Source organism: Ursus maritimus, unplaced genomic scaffold (genome assembly GCF_017311325.1).
Source record: "Ursus maritimus isolate PB19 unplaced genomic scaffold, ASM1731132v1 scaffold_11, whole genome shotgun sequence".
Classification (NCBI taxonomy): domain Eukaryota; kingdom Metazoa; phylum Chordata; class Mammalia; order Carnivora; family Ursidae; genus Ursus; species Ursus maritimus.
The window spans coordinates 65,041,838-65,061,941 of NW_024423453.1; the positions used below are offsets into that span (position 1 = coordinate 65,041,838).

Below are 20,104 nucleotides of genomic sequence, written 5' to 3' on the forward strand. Positions count from 1 at the left end.
TGAGATGAAAATCCAGATGGAGCACTGGCTGATAGCCACTGGAAATGGGCACGTTCCCAGGCAACTTTTTTTTTTAATCTTGCTCTAAATTATTCCTTTAAACCTTTTTACAATTTTACAAGGGACCTGTTTGTACGTTACACACGCAGATCCCTTTAGGGAAGCAGGACAGTGAGGGTGAGCCATTGGAGGCCTCGAAACTCTTGTGCTGGCCGCGGTCACACTGCAGATAGGGGCAGGGCTAGGCCCGCGCACTTGCCATCCCGCCACCCCCAGTTACGTGTGCTAACATCTAGTGTGGTGCGTGCCCCGTCAGTTCAACAGTTTTATTTTTAAAGGAAAAACAAGCACAACCGAGAAGTAGCTAAATTACGCGCGCAGCAAGCCTTCACAGCTCCGCAGCACGCCCCGGGAACGCCAGTGCCGGCCGCCGTGTGGCAGCTGAACGAAAGGGCACGCAGCCCCCGGAGGGAGTAAACAGCGTCACGGATGCCGAGCAAATGTCACTACAGGTGTAACAGGCAGAGGAAAAACACCGTAGGTGATTCTTCTCTGTATGCTGAAGATTTTATTTTTCGAATCTTTCAGGGGAATCAATTCCATTTACTAAACCTTTGTAAAATGCCACAGAAGCCAGGGGGCAGAAGGTTAAGCCATGCTCTTAAGAACTGGCCCTCTCCAGGCGGAGTCTCCTTCGCAGATTACCTGGAAGTTACAAAGAGGCAGTTCTAGAATATGAACCTTTTAGATTTAGGCTCATTTTCCACTTTTTTGTTTTCATAAGAGTTGAACTCTTACCTTTCTTCGTTTAACGCAAACCAAAACCCAGATGGAAGAATTACAGTGCAGGACACGCCTTCTGTGGAAGCGCATCTGGACTCAGGCCACGCCCACCCACACAGGGGCCGGTCAGACTCCGCCTGCTCAGGACAGACAACAGGGGAAGCCAGACGCTTCTCTGGGAAGAGCTGCCCTCGCTGCCTTGCAGGTATCAAGAGTGTGGGGAGTACAGACAAGAAAAGCTGGGAAATAAAGGGCGTTTGTATCGTAGATAGGAGACTCCCAAGTGAGAAAGGCTGGTTTCAAAGCTTGAAACCCCAACCAACACCTTCGGTTCCTCTCTCCCCATCATGCTGTTATTTCAAACATCAGCGCAGGAATCAGAGTGATTTTCATTAAAACAAAAGCTCATTTTCTTGTGCCAGAATGTATATAAAATAAAGGGCCAGAGATCAAAGTCTAACAGTTTTCATATGTTCCAACCTTTTTGTCCCTACAGTATATAAATAACCTCCTCCCAAGTTTATTCCTCAAATGACAATGGCTAGTTTTATTTCATCAATGACGGTGTCCAAATGAGTTAATTTGCTTTCGTCACTGTGCATGAGTCAAAGTAGGTCAATTGCAGGCTTCATGCAGACTTTAGAAACTGGACACGTGACTTGAGAACACGCAGGAGAGGGCGTGCAGGAGGTCTGAGCACCAGAAGCTTGGTGGGCTTGGTCAGCAGACGTCCAGCCTGGCTCTGCAAGCAGTTTCCAGTCTCCGCAGCTGTAGGATGAGGGTGAAGCTCCTTGCCAGGGGACAGGGTGGGTCCATTTGTTTAGCTCAGCCTCTCTGCTGAGTATTCAAAATACCTTGAACTTTATCTTCTGCCGGGGAGGAGACTGCATCAAGGTGGGTGGTGTGGTCACTGCTTTAGCGTCTTTACCATGTATGGCCCTTGTAATCTGTAGCCAATCTTTCGGTAATAATTCCTGGTGCCAACCCCTGGGAAGCAGCAGAAAACCGAAGTCAAGCAAAGTCTCTATGAAGCATAACTTTAGTAAAACCCTCAAGAGCCAGCAAGCACTCCCCCTCATTCACAGACCAAATTCCAGTCCAGACTGAATCCCAATCTTAACAAGTCTGAAACATTTTTATTATTTTGAAATCAAGCCGCATTAAAATACAGCAACTGTATTTTAGAGCCTCGCGTGTTTCAGTCCTGTGGACACGGCACATGAGAGGAGGTGGAGCGTGTGTGAGATGTTCCCACTCTCAGCGGAGCCCAACAGTAGCGCCGTTTCCGGGAAGTTGGGAGAAGAGGCTGGGAGGCGGGACCTCCACAGAGTGCCTGGAGGCAAAGGAGCTGCGTTGTAGTGTCAGCACATCGGTCACATTAAATCAATGCTACTTAATTTGCATTTTATGAAAGTTTTGTTTGTATTAACGGTCATATTTATTTTCATGTACGAGTAGCGTAAGTACCAGGAGTTTATACCAGTTTTAAGTTTGCACGTATTTAAACAACATAGCTGATTTGTCAGTACGAAAGATCCATGAACTTACTTTCTTTAGAGAAACACTATCCTGAGCGATGCCTCTAAACTAAAAACAGTATAGACGTAAAAGGATAATGCACGGCTTCTCGGGTATGTCTACGGGAGTGGGTAAGAGGCTGGGCTTTCCATCGGTTTGCTGTGGGTTGCAGACCTGGACCCGTCACTGCATGTATAGGTCTGTGGCCTGCGCCAGTTACTTCACTGCCCGGATTATTTGATTGCCTGTCATAACGTACTTATGTTTTAAGGATGTCAAATATTAAATGAGACAGTCTATGAAATGTGATTAGTTCAGAGTCTGAAAAAGGCCGATTCCTCAGAAACCCTGGCTGCCGTTGTTATTCTTTTAAAGCATTTTATGGCCTGGTACCTGCTTATATTTCTAGCTTCATCTCTTGCTACAACTCTCTCCCTAAACACTATGCTTTCACCTTGGTGAATTTAAAATTTTTCCAAGTTCTCTGCGCATGTCTGACTCTTTCTCTAGCTTCCAGGTCTATGCTCATGCTGTTCCCTCTAATAATTTAACAGAACCCGAGGAGGGGGGTAGTGGAAACTTCCATTTGTAGGTCAGAAGCACAGGTAACAAGCTGGACTTGCAATCGGCAACTGAAGGCAGACATTCTTGTGGGGCTGAGCCGTCCACCTGTGGGATGTGACGCCACCTCCAGGGAGCCGGTGTCGGAACGGAGTTAAGTTACAGGACACCCAGCTGGTGTTGCAGAACTGCCTGATGTGTGGAAACCTGCTGCATCTGGTGTCAGGAGGGTAAATATTTACAGAGCACCGTGTGCACTGTGATTGAAAACAACAGCGTTTTTCTTCACAGCGCTTTGCCCCCCACGGCTCTCCCCACGGCGGACTGCGTCGCTGCTCTGCCTCCCTGTGTGGTGGAAGTTCTACTGATCTGGTTCCTCACTTTGTATTCCTAGTACGGAGGACTGTGCCTGGAATCAAATAATTGTTAGCTCTTTCAAGTCTAGCCTAACTCTTTAGCCCAACATTTGCTATTTAGGAACAGGCCTTCCCACCATGTTTTGTTTCCCATCCCCTTCAAAATTTTTCAAGTGTTTAGAAATTGGAACTGAAGCTGGCACGACGGAGGTCACAAAACTGGCCCGTGAGAACAGGTCACTGGAGACTTTCCCTTTTAAGTGGAGGATTACTGATACTCCACCTCACACAACTGCGCCTGTCTCTGCGTTCTAATCATTACTTCTGTTCAACACTGTGGCTTGGGGTAGAGCAAGGGGAAAACAAAAACACAGTCCAGGTCAGGAGGCAACTCAGACCCCCTGAATACAGCAAGAAAGCTGAAAACCCCCAGAGGGGCACAACCTCTCCTACAGTTCTCTATTCATAAGCATATCCTATAACCCAGCAATTACACTCCCGAGTGAAAAATGAATGCTTACATCCAACAAGACACATTATTTAGAATATCCAAACAGGAAATATCCCAAGTATCTATCAACAGAATGGGTAAACTGTATTTCCACACAACAGAATGCTACACAGCGATGAAAAAAAGAACTTTAGCATATCTGTAAGAACATGGATGGACCTCACAGACCTAGCGTGGATGAAGGAAACCAGATATAAAAGGGTTAACACAAGTTCACCTGGTAACACGAAGTTCAGACAGAGGTAAAACTAATTTTATGGTCCTAGAAGTCAGAGTACTGCTTACATCTAGAAGATGATATGGACTGAAAGAGCGAAGGAGAAAGTCTTCTGGAGCGCTGAACATGTTCTAGTTTAATCTAGTAGTTACATGGAACAAAATCTACACGCAAAAATCCATCAACTGGTATGCTTAATGTGTACTTTTTGCATGTAATATCTCAAAAAAAACAAAACAAAACAAAACCAAACTCCAGAGGGACACTCCATTTAATACATGTTTCAATGTATTTTGAGAGATCAATTTGTCTGGAGAATTCAGAGAAATAAGGCAGAAGGAATAGGATGAGTGGGCCACTCCACACGTAGCCCCCAACTTGGACAAACCGCCAGGAAACCCTTGCACATACTTCCTCTATGCACGAAGAAGCTAGAAATCATGGCCCATCTCTCCATGCTAGCTGCAGCCCTTACTTGCTGTCCTGTTGTTTTGGTAATCATGCTGTGCTTTCTTTTACTTGCATGTCTAGCTCCCCTCCTAGAATGTAAGCTCTTTAAACTCAATGACTTCCATCATCAGGGCTTAATAAGCGAGTGGCATATAATGAACATGTGACAAATGCTTGCACATATACTGTACTGTATTCAGTTAGTTATTATGTTGTGTACACACAAAGAAATGTGCTCCTGGGGGATGTCTTTAAAAAATGAAAAAGAAAAAAAAATTGCCTCTGTGTGGTTAGGTGCCAGGTAGTGGGAATGACTCAATGTAAAAGGCATTAAGGGCAGGACTTCTTCACCTAGTTACAAATTTTCTACCTTGTTAACTTAAAGATTTAGAGGCAGCTTTTCAATTTATACTATGATCTCCAATAAAACTGCCCCCAAATGTGTTAGAAATATTTCTGGCTTTTTTATATTTTCTAATTTCACAAAGCAGATGCCATTTTCCATGGACTTAATTCATTATGGAGAATTTCAGATATATAAAAGTAAAGATGATAGCATATCGAACCTCCACATACCCATTACCCAGCTTCAACAATTATCAGTTCGTCAACCAGAGTGCTAATGCTTCTAGCTCTCTACTCAGGGGAAGTCACAAAATACAACTGTCTCCTTCTGGTTCTGCTCAGCTTGGTCACTGGAGACATGTTTTGATTGACTTCTTTCAAATAAAGATGATGGCATCTTCCTTACCATCAATTGCCAGACTGAAGCTGTACCGTTGGTCAGAGTGCCTTACTTCCTGAGACGTGCCACAACCTGTATCTGTCCGCCGCAACCAGCTGCAGAGGTAAGACAGCAGCCGCTCCTGAGACAGGACGAGCCAGGCCTTGGATAACTGCAAAAGTTCACTCACCTTGAGTGTGTCCCGATTTCCTAAGCGTGCTGCTGAAAAGAACAGCTTTACAGGGGTCCAACTAAGCATTCCTCAGCCACGATTCCCACTGAGCATACAGGCTCCCTGAGCTCTCTCTTTCTGCCTTTACACAAGACACGGGCCCTAGAAACCATTACTAGCTTGAGAAGAGGCATTCTGGCTTTGTGCTTTTTTGAAAGAAAGCTATATTTTCAAGCTCCTATCCTTGTTTTCAGTAACATGCAATAGCACTGAGATGGAAAATCTACTTCTGGACCCTCTGGGAAGATTTAAGAATTTGGGGGAAAGAAGTCTGACCACCAGTGGGTCTTAACCAACGAAGCAAAAATATTCCCCATTTGTATTTCTTTATGCCTCTCGTTACTTAAAAGATTCCCCTGGCCCCCACTCCACCCCCTGCTGTTTCTACAATCTGCAGAACAGACTGGTAAAAGCATTAGTAGTCTTAGCCAGCTTGGAGGAGAACACACCATCACCCAGGCTGGGTGCAGGCCACACCCTGCTCCCATCCCCCCTCCATGCGAAGTAGGGCTCCAAACAGTCCTGTCACAGTAACTTTCCTCTTGTTATTCGGCCAAAAACAAGCAATTACGTGTCACAGCTGACGTCAGCCAGCCTCCCAGACTGACGTCGGCAGGCTGTGTCACAGGGCTCAGCGTTAACGCTGCTCCTGCCTTTGAGGAGAGACGCAGTGGGCTATTCACGTAACAACCGAGTTCTCGACTCAATCTCCTGGGTGGCTGCGAAGCCCTGGGCTGGGGGACGAGCAGGACTTGAACCGACCGACACGAAGCAGCCCTCAGGGTGCCCTATGGCCAGCTGTTAGTAGAGCAGTCAGGATGGGGACAGTGGGGGTGGGCCAAATGCCTGCTTGCTTTCATCCTCCAAATTCTGTAACCCACAACCAGAAGTTACCTGTATCGTGGGAGCCTGTTTGCTACTCTCAGAGGCGGGATAAATGTTCTATCATCACCACTTTGCAAACTGTGATGATGATGAAATGAGATTAGGTGAAAGAAGAGTATCTTGAAATGTGCTGGAGTGATACTCTGTGATTCTGCTTCAGTGACCAGCCTCTAGTTACCTTCCTGGCTTCCACCTGTGCCCCAGGACATACACCTCTTTTGGGAGAAGAACAGAAACCTTGTTATGTCTGCAAGAACTTTACAAAGAATGTAGCCCCAGGACAGAGGTAAAGACAGGTGATGCCGTTCACTCCGATGGGGTGACAGGAAGAGAGAGCTGTCTGACTAGGTGGGAAAGCCTCCGTTCCCTTTCCCAACTATGATCTGGGGCTTATTGCTCCAAGGCTGGCTGCCAAGAGCTGCCCACCTCCTGGGAATCTGCCACCTAGGGGAGATCAGGGGCTATAGTATTTCTGTGATCCTATTTCTTTACCAAATGCCTTCAAGTCTCAAGCCCCTCACAGTGGGTGAAAATGCCTCTGCTTTTTGACCCCCCTCTCCTCTCTTTCTTTGAAGATGCACACCATTTAGCTTAAGTTCTGCAAACTCTAAATATTGAGGAAAGAAAGGAAATCATATAAAGTGTACATACATGCCAACTGCCTCAGCCACTGGCTAGAGGAGCAGGCTAATTATGGGTTATTTAAAGCTCTTCAGTAAAAGTGGGGGAATAAAAATCACAACCTTAAGATTAATGAAAGAGGAAAATGGAACAAATCTGTTTACTTAAATTCCACTGATTCTACTTTAGAAAACAAAGGGGGAAGAAGTAAGCAAAAGGAGTAAACTAGTCAATGTGGTACCTGAATTGGTACAAAACAACTCTTTGCTTCTCCATATTACTGCAGCCCTTTCCTTCTAAAAGGATAAATCCAACATCAAAGTAGAGGCTGAGAAAACTGAAAACACATTTTCCCTTCAAGAGATTTAAGTCATGAGCAGGAGATGAGCCTACACCCCAACCAACTCCATTTCAAAACAAAGGAAGCAACAACTTAATAGCTGATTGAGTACAAAGTATAAAGCTGGGGGGGGGGGGAGACTTTCTCGAGTGCTTACAAATGCCAGGCATTGCATCTAGATGCCTGACACACCAACTTAAACACCTCACAAAGGGGCACCCGGATGGCTCAGGCAGTTAAGCATCTAACTCTTGACTTCAGCTCAGGTCATGATCTCAGGGTCTTGGGATCGAGCCCCGCATCAGGCTCTGTGCTCAGCATGGAATCTGCTGGAGATTCTCTCCCTCTCCCTCTGCCCCTCCCCTGCTGGTGAGCATGCTCGCTCTAAAATAAGTAAATAAATAAAATCTTAAAAAAAAAAAAAACCTAACAAGGTTGGAATTACTATCCTATGAGGACTGTGAGTTCCAGAAAGGGTCCTAAAAAAACGTCTCAAGAGTTAGGAAGCAGAACTGTAATTCAGACCCAGGTCCCTTGTCTCCACAGCTCACAGTATTTCTGATAAGCTACAGCACTGGTGGCACTGGTGCTGTGGGTAGTGCAACAGTCCCTTCCCCCACTTTGGCTTTAAACATCAAGTCTGCTCTAGTAGCAGCACAGAACAGACAACTAACTGGCTTGTCTTCATCACCTTACCTCTCATATCTGTGTCTAGTTTGTCAGTATCGTTTTTGATAGATCACTAGATGAAATAAACACGGTGACCTTATTTTCATTTCACTAATAGGGCTCAATAAGAAAAGTGACATAAAATGGTCTGATAACATAGGCAGGCAATAACAAACTTTGTAAGCAGATACGGCTTACAAATGTGAGACCTACTGTCACTTTTCAGTAACAACTTGATAAATTGTGGTCACCCTTTCTAAAATGAAGAAAAGTACCATACAGAGTTTGGACGGAAAAAGCAACAAAGATGGAACAATGATGGAAACCAGATCCCAGAGGAAGAGCAGTCAACTCAGGAGGAGTATTAAGCCTATAGAAAAGAAGGTGACTTCAGGCTGGACTGTGGCACACTAAATGATGGGGATCAACTTGCCAGCTGAGAACAATTTAAAAATTTAGACAAATTCAAAATGCTTCCACTAAAACAAAAACAAAAACCCCAAAGGTCTAACAGTTATTATCAGGCAGAGAACAAGGTGAGAAAAGGTGAGCTTTAAGAAGGGAGTAGAGCCTTTTCTGCCTCAGTGGTGTGTGCCAGTCCAGGAAGGGTAGCTGAGAGCCACAGAGACCAGCTGGAGACAAGAGGGACCGGACAGGAGTCACGTGGCCAGCAGCAGCAGAGAGCTAGCGAGAATGCTGCTCATCTCACTCCTCCCCATGAAGGGCTGTGCTCTGCACTGAGAGGAACTGAAAGCCAGAGCTGCTTCTAAGACTCAAGGAGATGAAGGAACAGACGGGGGGTCTGAATCCAGGGCCTGGTAAAGGCAGACTCCAGCGTAACAATCCCCTTTCTGGACTGTCTCTGAGAGGCTCAACTTTGAAGTGGAGAGAGGGACTGCTGGGGAGGGGGTCATTCACACGACCTGGATAACCCTCAAGCCCTGTTCTTGGACAACTAGTGCTCTTAGATGCCCTGGTAAAAGGAAACAGAGATCCTCCTTGGAAGAAGCTAACATCACCTAGGTCTTAAAGTATTCTTGAAAGCAAATTCTCTCATAAAACGCACAGCAAATAAAAAATGATGAGGTATACTTTGAAACAAGGCAACAGGGTAACAAGAGACTGTAGGTACTCTAGATCTGGGGTCATCTAATGCAGACTGTAGAAGAACTACGCTTACTACGTTCGTTGAGATAGAAGCTGAACTTAAGACTGTTTAAAAGCAACAGAAAACTATAAAACATGATAGAACAGTTGAAAAAAATCTTAGAAATTGGAGAATTGAAAAATAAAATGAGGACTAAGGCATCAATGAATGAGTTTAGCAGTAGGTTAGACTGAATTAGAAAAACTATCAACAATGATACACGGAGAAACAAAGCAATGGGGCTAGGGAAAGAGGGTATGAGACACAATGGATACAATGAGTAGGTCTAACATATGTTTAACTGCAGTCCCAGGAAGGGGGTAGAGAATGGGATACAGTCAATATGAGATAGAGGCTGAAAATTACTCAATTAAAAAAAAATCAACTCCCCAATGAAAGGACCCCAAGCAGAGAAAACCCATACTCAGAAACACCATAGTAAAACCAGAGAAAACACACTCTAAAGCCAGACAATATTAAAAAACAAAAACATAAAAGCAGCCAGAAAGATATCCTCAAGACAGACCTGAGAGTTCTTAACTGCATCATTAAAAGCCAAAGACAGTCGAAAGACAGCTTCAAGGGGCTGAAAGCAAATAAATGCAAACCCAGAATTCTTTACTTAGTGAAAACGACTTTCAAGGAGGGCTTCAGAGGGGAGGGGGGCGGGGGAGTGGGATAGGCTGGTGATGGGTAGTAAGGAGGGCACGTATCGCATGGTGCACCGGGTGTTATACGCAAGTAATGAATCATGGAACTTTACATCAAAAACCAGGGATGTACTGTATGGTGACTAACATAATGTAATAAAAAATATTATTAAAAAAAAAAAGAACAGATAATGACATGCCATACAATCAAAACTTGAATAATTTGCTCCCAGCAGATTACTAAAGTAAATTCTTTAGGCATAAAGAAAATAATACTTGCAAATTACCTGATTACCTATCAATAATAAAACATAAACTGTGATATATCCACATCATGCGATCCTATATATCAAGCAAAATAAAGAGCAAAGAAAGTAATAAATACAACAGTAAATCCAAATGAATACTGAGTGTATATAACAATAATATTAGTAATAATAATGTCTTGTGGATTTTTGAAAAAGTATCACACATGGAGAAACTTCAGAAAATATCTGACCAATAAACATATGAAGAAGGAGTCAACTACATCACTTATCAGGAAATATAAATTAAAACTACAGAAAATACCACCACATACATACTGAACAACTAAAACTCTTATATATTCCTAGTGGGAGTGAAAATTGGTAGCAGGATTGAAAACCACTCTGTAGATTCTTATAAACACACGTAACTCCCTGTAATCCAGCAAGCCACTGCTAGGTGCACTGTCCACAAAAATGTGTGCACATGGGCCCCAAGATACATATGTAAGAATATTCATGAGCCCAAACTGGAAGCTATACAAATATCCAGCGAGAATCACACAAACTGTGAGATGTTTGCATAATGGAATCCTACATATCACTGAAAATGAGTGTAAATGAACACAGCCACATGCAAGCAGCAAGAACAACAACAAATTCACTAAAATGATTCCATTTATCTAAAACTAACAACAAAACTAAACTATAGTTAAGGGATTCATAATTAGGTAGTGGAGTATAACAAGAATACATGGAAGAAAATACCAAAAAAGCTGGGCTGCTGGTGGAAAGAAGAAGGAGGTGGGAGGAAAGGATGATGGGAGGGTCAAGAAGGGGCACTTCTTGGATGCCGCATATGTTCTTGACCTAAGTAAGGACGACATAGGCATCGGTTAAACAATTCACTGTTTAGCAGTTAATGAGCTTTCCTATTTGTTACAGTTTACAGTCAACTTTTAAAAATGACAGAGAAGATTTAGTAATTTTAACTACGTGAATGCTTGTTTAAATAAGGAAATAAATTCTTCATGCATGTGGAATATCAAAAAAACTTAAGTTTAGTGAGTCCAACTGGACAAAGGAAGAACATGAAATTACTAATGTGATTTAATACAGGAAGAAAAATGGAAGTTTAACATCAAGTAACTATTGAGTATGTACTAGGAGCTGGAAATGAAAAGTTTCATCTCCTCGAATTCTTCAAGGAAAGAAAAAAGCTGACCTAATTTAGACGCTTTCATGTCTGAAGCAGGAAAATGAATTTGAAATCTGGAGGAGTGTTCCAGTTCTTTGACACTACCTCTGTTAAGACACAAGGCTGTCCCCATCATTGCTAGTCATGTGTTGGACTGAATTAAAATTTAGCCCACATCACATTCCTAAAGCCAAACTTGAAAAGAGAAAATATGCTAAATCTATCCTTTGAAACTTAAATCTGATTTTTCGGAGTAGGTGCAAAAGACTGAGAGGATGATTCATGATCATTTTTAAAAAATCAGTGAAATAAAAATAAACTTTTAATTATTTTTGGGTTCAATTAATCAACTATTGAGTACTTGATATATGTCTAGCAACATTAATACAAGGCAAATTTATTCATTAGTTTCATTCATTTGCTATTGAAATGAGACTTTATTACATCTCATTGATCTCTTAGTTGGATGGCAACATTTCACTCTTCAACAATGCACACATACTGTTGGGGAAAGGTTTTTATTCTGAACGTTTGAAAATGAACCAATTAACTCAATGACCTTAAATCTTTGAGAGAGGTTTTTTTTCCTTGTTCTAAAATTTTTTTTTTTTTACAGTTACCCACATATAATCTTAGCTCTTCAAAGCAGCTGATTTTTGCAAGTCATTAATACAGCACATTAGTACCTTATTCTCTATCCTCTTGGAGATGATGAGAGATACCAGAATATGAGTAGAGCTATAAGATCCAACCTGCTACCCAGCAGCCTAAAAGTTCCTCTATCCATTCTGAAATGGCTATACTAAGATAATAACAAAGACAAATTGAACAAAGAATAAAAGTAGGTAACTTATAAAGCAGTTACAGAGAATCTAAATGAAAGCTACGGTGTTAACTTAGAGTGGGGTGATGGTGGTGGCTTATCCTATAAGCTCTTAGAAAGGTTTTATTTTCCTTCATAGGGTGTCTGATATAGGAGAGCCTTCAATCTTCTAATTCAAAAATGGAGTGGCTCTGTTCATATCAGTGCAGAATATTTGTATATCACAGATCATTCTCACTACTTTGCTCATGTCCCAAATCATTAGTGTGTCTCTGCAGAAATTAAAGACTGTGCCATCTATAACCTGGTAGGAAGTGGGATCCCTTCTATTTATAGTCTTTTAAAAAATAGACTTTAAAAGAGCAAATGGTGGAGTAAGACACTCCAGAGATCAGTCCCTCCACTAAAACAACCACTAAACTGGAAAAAATAGAACCAACTATTTTGGTACACTAGAAATTAATAAGACACTTACATCTGGTGCTTGATGGAGGGGCTGCTGAACTTTGACAGGAGAGCAGCAGATGTAAAGCACCTACTATTCTCCATTTCTACAGTGGCTGGCTGCAGCCACGGTAGGCAATAAGCCCTTTTTCTCTAAAAATTTGGGGTTGTATATTTTGTTTTGTTTGGAAGCTCCTGGGGGGACAAGTGTCTTTGTTTTGGCCCCTCTATGCTGTGCTGGATTCCCTGGGATGTTTATTGTAAGATTTGAAGAGACATACACCACCCTCCCCCATTTTTAGAGATCCAGATATTTAAGAAAATCCCTGTTGGGTCACAGGCTGACTGCAGAGAGAACGGAAATTTTAGTGGGCACATGCAACGAAGAATCAACTTTACAAAAACAGTTTGGAAAAGTCACTATACAAATGGATGACTGCAGACCTTAAAAGCAATCCCTGCAGAGGGGGAGAGTCTGACTCTTATAATATTCAAATGTGCAGTTCTCGACAACAATAGAAAACCCAGGAAAAAAAGAATTTGACAGAAGCTGTGCTTAAGGAAGCCTAGACACTGGCCTTACCAGGCAAAATCCACTGTATTAAATATGCTCAGAAGCTAAAGGAAACCACGCACAAAGAACTAAAGGAGGACAAACAACAAAAGCAAAAATAAGGGGACTGCACAAATTAAAAAGCTTCTGTACAGCAAAAGAAATAATTAACAAAATGAGAAGACAACCTACAGAATGGGAAAAAATATATGCAATTCATATACTGGCTAAGGAGTTAATCTCCTTAAAGAACTCATACAACTCAGTTGTATCTGATTATAGAAAACAATCTGATTACAAATGGGCAGATAAACTAAACTGGCATTTTTTCAAAGAAAATATCCACATGGCCAACAGGTACATGAAAAGGTGTTCAACAACACTATTTATCAGGGAAATGCAAATCAAAGCCACAATGATATGACCTTACACCTGTCAGTACGGCCATCAGCAAGAAGACAAAAGAACAAGTGTTGGCAAGAATGTGGAGAAAAGGGAACCCTTGTGCACTGTTGGTGGGAATGTAAATTGGTGCAGCTGCTATGGAAAACAGTATGGAGGTTCTTCAGAAAATTAAAAATAGAATTACAAAAAAAAAAAAAAAGGAATTACTGTATGATCCAATAATTCCTCTTCTGGGTATATACAACCAAAGGTTATGAAAACAAGATATTGAAGAGATATATGCACTCCACGTTCACTGCAGCATTATTCACACTAGCCAAAATATAGAAACAACTTAAGTGTCTGTCAGTGGGTGAATGGATTAAAAAGTGTGGCATATGGTACATAGTACATGCAATAGAATGTTACTCAGCTGTGAGAAAGAAGAAAATCTTGCCATTTGCAACATGGATGGACCTTGAGGGCATTAGGCTAAGTGATATAAGTCCGACAAAGACAAATAATGTATGATATCACTTATATGTAGAATCTAAAAAAAGCTAAATTCATAAAAACAGTAGAATGGCAGTTGCTAGGGGCTGGGAGGGTGGGGGAATAGGAGACATACTGTATAAGGGTATAAACTTGCAACTTGTAGATAAATAATTATTGGAGATTGAATGCACAGCACAGTGATTACAGACAGCAATATTATAAACATCTAAGAGACTAGATCTTAATTCCTACCACAAAAAAGAAATGATAATTATGTGATGTGTTAAGAGGTGTTAAAAATACTATAATGTGAATCATATTACAATATATAAATTTATCAAATCAACATGTTGTATGCCTTAGATTTATACAATGTTATATGTCAAATACATTTCAATTCGAAAAGAGAACTAAAGGAAATCAGAACATCGCATGAACAAGAAGGAATGTCAACAAAGAGAAATTATAAGAAGAAACCAAACAGAAATACTGGAGCTGAAAAGTACAATAGCAAAAAATTTTTAAATTTACTAGAGGAGTTCAATTGCAGATTTGAGCAGACAGAAAATAGAATCAGTGAACTTAAAGATAATGTGACTGAATTTATCCAGTCTAAGGAACAGAAAGAAAAAGAACAAGGAACCCAAGAGACCTGTGAGACACCATGAAGCATACCAACATACACATCACAGAAGTCTCAGAGGGAGATGAGACAGATAAAGGGTAGAAAAAAAATATTTAAGGAAATAATGGCCAAAATTTCCCAAATTTGATAAAAGACATGAAACTACACTTCTAAGAAGCTCAACAAGTTCCAAACACGATAAACTCAAAAAGATCCACATCGAGGCACATTACAGCCAAATCATCAAAAGCCAAAGAATCTTGAAAGCAGTGAGGAGTAACTCATCATATACAAGGGATCCTCAATAATATCAACAGCTGATCTCAGAAACCATGGAGGTCAGAAGGCATGGGCTGACACATTTAAAGTGCTGAAAGCAAAAAACAAACCTGTCAACTAAGAATTTTACATATAGCAAAATTATCTCTCATGGATAAAGAAGAAATTAAGGTATTCCCATATAAACCAAAGCTAGGAAAGTTTGTTACCACCAGACCTACCCTACAAGAATCCTTCAGGCTAAAACAAAAGGACATTAGACAGTAACTCAAAGAGGAAGGAAGGAAGGGAGGATCAAAGAGGAAGGAAGGAAGGGAGGAAGGAAGGAAGGGAGGAAGGAAGGAAGGAAGAAGAATGAAGAGTGAATGAATGAACACTACTGAAGGTTAACTACACAAGTAAATACAAAAGCCAGTATTATAGTACTGGTTTGTAACTCCTTTTTTTCCCTATATAATTTAAAAGACAAATTCATAAAACAATGATTATGAATTTGTTAAGAGACTTACAGGTATAAAGATGTAATTTATGACAGTAACAAGGCAAAACAGAGACAGAAATGTATAGCAGTAAAGTGCATACTATTAAAACTAAATTCGTATTATTCAAACTAAGTTGTTGGAAGTTTAAGATGTTAATTGTAATCCCTCAAGTAATCACTAAGAAAATAAGTAGTAACCAAAAGAGAGCTGGGGTGGATATACTATCAAAGATATTTTAAGTCAAAAAAATTTACAGGAGATGAAGAAGGATGTTATATATTGATAAAAGGTTCAATTCATCAAGGTTTAACAATTATAAACATATTTACACCTAACAACAGAGCCCCAAAACACATGAAGCAAAAATGGACAGAACTAAAGGGAGAAATAAATAGGCCTACATTAAGAAATTGAGACTTCAATACACATTTTCAATAATTTCCTGAAAAATAAGACAGAAGATCAATAAGGAAATAGAGGACTTGAAAAACCCTTTAAACCAATTAGACCTACAAGACATATACATAACACATCACTCAACAACAGCAGAATATATACTTTCCACAATGGACATGGAGCGTTCTCCAACTTAGATCATATATCAGGTCATAAAACAAATCTTTTTTTTTTTAAAGATTTTTTATTTATTCATTTGACAGAGAGAGAGACAGCCAGCGAGAGAGGGAACACAAGCAGGGGGAGTGGGAGAGGGAGGAGCCTGACGTGGGGCTTGATCCCAGGACCCTGGGATCACGCCCTGAGCCGAAGGCAGATGCTTAACGACTGAGCCACCCAGGTGCCCCATAAAACAAATCTTAATAAATTTAAAGACTGAAATCTTACAAAGTATGAAAAAAGTATAAAGAAAAAAAGACTGAAATCACTAAAATCAGAGATGAAAGAGGAGACATTACTGACTTTACAGAAATAAAAAGAATTATAAGAATACTGTGAACAACAATATGGATGTGTGTGTACACCAACATATTGGATAACCTAGTTAAAATGGACAAATTCCTAGAAACACAAACTACAAAGACTAACTCAAGAAGAAATAGAAGGTCTATATAGTCCTATAACAAGTCAGGGGATTGAAACAGTAATCAAAAACTCCAAACAAAGAAAAACCCAGGACTAGATGGGTTTACTGGTGATTTCTATTAAATGTTTACAGAATTAACACAATCCTCAAACACTTCCAAAAAACTGAAAAGGAGAGACACTTCCTAACTCAGCCTATGAGCCTGGCAATACCTTGATAATGAAGCCAGACAAACACAGTACAAAGAAAACTACAGATCCCTAACCTTTATGAATGTATATGGAAGAAAATACTTGCAAACCACAGATCTTAAAACAGTATCCAGAAAATATGAAGAATTCCTAAAATTCAACAGAAAGACAACCCAATTAAATAATGAGCAAAGGATGTGAATAGATGTTTTTCTGAAGAAGATACACAAATGACAAATAAGCACAAAAAAGATGTTCAACATCACTGGTCATTAAGGAAATCAAAGTTAAACCACAATAAAATATCACTCCACACCTACTAGGATGGTTATTTAAAAAAAAAAAAAAAGGAAAATAACAACTGTTGGCAAGGATGTGGAAAAATCAGAACTCTAATGGAAAGTAAAATGAATGATGAAGCCATTGTAGAAAAGTTTGGAAATTCCTGAAAAAGTTAGAAAGAATTACTGTTTGATCCAGCAACTCTACTTCTGAGTATTTACACAAAGGAACTGAAAGCAGGGACTCGAGTAGATATTTGTACATCAATGTCACAGTACCATTATTCACAATAGCCAAAAGACGGAAACAACCCAAATGTATATGAATATACGTACACACACACACACACACACAGACACACACACCATACACACATGGAATATTATTCAGTCTTAATAAAGGAAGCAAAATCCTTTAATGTATATAGTATGGATCAACCTTGAAGACATTATGCTAAGTGAAATAAACCAGAGACAAAAGGCCACATACTGTATGATTCTACTTTACAGAGACAAAAAGTAGATTAGAAGTTATTAGGGGCTGGGGAGATGGGAGAATTGGGAGTATCAATGAGTACAGAGTTTCTGTTTGGGGTGATGAAAATGTTTGGAAATAGGGGTGATGGTTGTACAACATTATGACTGTAACTAAAACCAGTGAACTGTATATTTAAAAATGGTTATAATGGTAATTTTTTGGTCATAAATAATTTACTACCTCCTCAAATTAAAAAAAAAGGCTTTAAGGTTCATTAACTATTTTCAGGTGTTTGTGGGGGAAAGGGATGTAGATAAGAGTAAGATATCTCTAAAGAGAAACCATGTACCCTCAGCCTAAAGATACTCTTCTATATTCCATAACCTAGAAGAAAGATATAAATGGCCAATATCATAGATCTAAAGGATCAGATAGTATTTAGACAGACTTGTAAAGGGAAATAAAGAAATGTCCTCATGGAAGAGAGATGGCAGACAAAAGGTTAGATGCAGGGGCTACTTGTGGGGGCCTGCCAAAGCCTGCTTAGGACAGTGTTAGGTATAATTGTGCTGCCATGACTGGCTCTATGAAAATCTGATATTGGGTTTGGGACAAGAACCCTTGACTGACTGTATGCCTGTTAATCTCAAGTTACTGAAAACGTATTTAACTTAGGAGGCAAAAATAGCTGTCACCAGATCATCTCTTTAAAAGTGGATGTATTTCCTCTCCCTTTAAATTCGGGTTGGCCCAATGACGCTGGTAATCAACAGTATGGGGCCTAAGTCACATTGTGGTAGGCAGTCTCTAAGATGACTCCCAAAGGTCACTATCTGCTGGTATTCAGTCTTGCATAATCCCTTCCCTTTCAAGGTGGGCTGGACTTGACTCTCTTCTAAGACTAGGTATAAGGACTGTGGCTTCCATCTCAAGGGGCTGTCTCTGTGATCACTCTACTGGGGGAAGCAAGCTGACATGTGATGAGCAGCCCTATAGAGAGGCCTATGTGGCATGGTGAGGAACTGTGGCCCTACAACCAACAGCCTGTGAGGAATTGAAGCCTGCCAAAACCACACGGTAAACCTGGCTGTGGATCTTTCAACCCCAGTTAAGTCCTGAAATGATTACATCCCCAGCTGACACCTTACCTGCAGCTTTATGAGATACTGTGAGCCAAAGAGGTACCCAGCTAAGTCACTTCTAGATTTCTGACCTACAGAAACTATGCAATAACTGCTTGTTGTTTTCAGCCACTAAGTTTTGTGGTTATTTATTACACAGAAACAGATAATGAATATAAGATGTGCCGGGACTTCTAAGCCCAAATCTTTGTTCCCTTCCTCTTAGAGCCCAGCCTTTCACGCTATGAGATGTGCAAGTCATCTGGAAAAGAACCAAGGTGCTCATGTTGACAGTATGAACTGAGCACCTGCTACTGGCTAGAACTGAGACTCCAGACAAGCCAACCTAGTCAGCTGACAGCCATTTAAGCCCCCCCCAGCTAAGGCTCTAGACATCATGAAACAGAAATGAGCCATCCCTTCTATGCCCTGCTGAATTTCTGACCCACAGAATCACTAAGAAAATAAAATAGTTGTTCTATTAAGCCACCAAATCTTGGTGTGGTGTGTTACACAACAAGAAATAACCAAAACAATCACTAATTAGCAGGATTTGCAATAAGAGGTAACAGAGCACACAGGGTCTAGATCTGGGGCTTCTGGACTGGTATACCAAACATCAGTGATTCATTCATAAATAGTGGACAAACTGGACAACTGGATGCTCAGAGGATGGGGGGAGGGGATAAAGAAACATATCCCACCACCACTATCTAAAACCCTAAATCTACCAGTTAATGTCTTGGAAATGTGAACTATTAGTCAGAGACAACAGTTTAAGCCAGGCTGACCAAAGAATAAAAAATTCCCTGTGTTATGCTCTGTTGGAATTAGAAATACTTAAACTAAAAGACTCCATAAAAGCAGCATCTTAGTTGCTAAGGAAAGCAGCATCAATGTTTTCCAGCGTTAGTGATCTGCTCACCCGAAGGGGAAGAATCTGCCAAATCCTTGCCTCTAATCTAAAAGAGGAAAATTTTATCAAATCGAATAGATTATAGCAATGTCAAATATTCACAGAAAAGAACAGAACTAATCATATGAAAGTTACATTGATAAAGAGTTAACATTGCAACAAACTAAAAACAGACTTTGTGACAGACAGCAGATGATGAGTAGTCTAGACTAGACCACTTTGGAGAAGGTTTCCTGCCTCAGAAAAAAGTCTGTGAAGTGTCTAACTTTACAATAAAGGCAGTCAAGCTTCCAGACCTCACGGGAATATTATTAGGAGCCACGTGACATAACACTATTCCTCTTCCCAAGCAGAAGCGCACAGTTGTAACTCCTAATATCCAAAAACTAAGAGGAACAAGAATGGGGAGAAAAAGCAACAAATGTGCATCGACATTAGCAAGGCTGTCCTCTGGGATGCTCATGTGCCTATTTCTGAGACACAAGGCGACTCGCTAGCAAGGACCTGGGAAGAGCAACAGCACTTGCCAGATGCTGTCCCTCAAGGGCCAACAAGCTACTACCTACCCGGATCACTAGCTCCGGCCTAAGAAACCTCACCATAAATCCAGCTGCTGGAGAGATCCAAACAGTGGAAACTCACTAGTGGCTTATTCAGGAACACTTGAAAAACATGCCTTAATTAATATAGTCATGAGATACCAAGGGAGGGATGAGTATAATGCACTCGATATGCAAAGTACTACAATCTGGTACCTGATTCATCTACAAATGAGTAAATGTCAAGTCAGGGAATAGAGTCCTGAGAGGAGCTGGGCAACAATGTCTCCACAGTCCAGTGGCAATACAGACACCAATTAGCAAACACTTAGCTAATTTCTTAT

At 40.7% G+C, this 20,104-nt stretch overlaps 1 protein-coding gene across 1 annotated transcript in view; it reads right to left on the reverse strand.

Annotated features, from left to right (window-relative positions):
• Positions 1-553: 553 nt before the first annotated feature.
• The window catches only part of ELP3 (elongator acetyltransferase complex subunit 3), a 100,888-nt gene continuing 81,337 nt past the window's right edge, over positions 554-20,104 (reverse strand). The window contains exon 15 of the mRNA XM_008705101.2: positions 554-1,770. Coding sequence (XP_008703323.1) covers positions 1,691-1,770 — 80 coding nt within the window. The 3' untranslated portion in view covers positions 554-1,690. The remainder of the gene's footprint in view (positions 1,771-20,104) is intronic.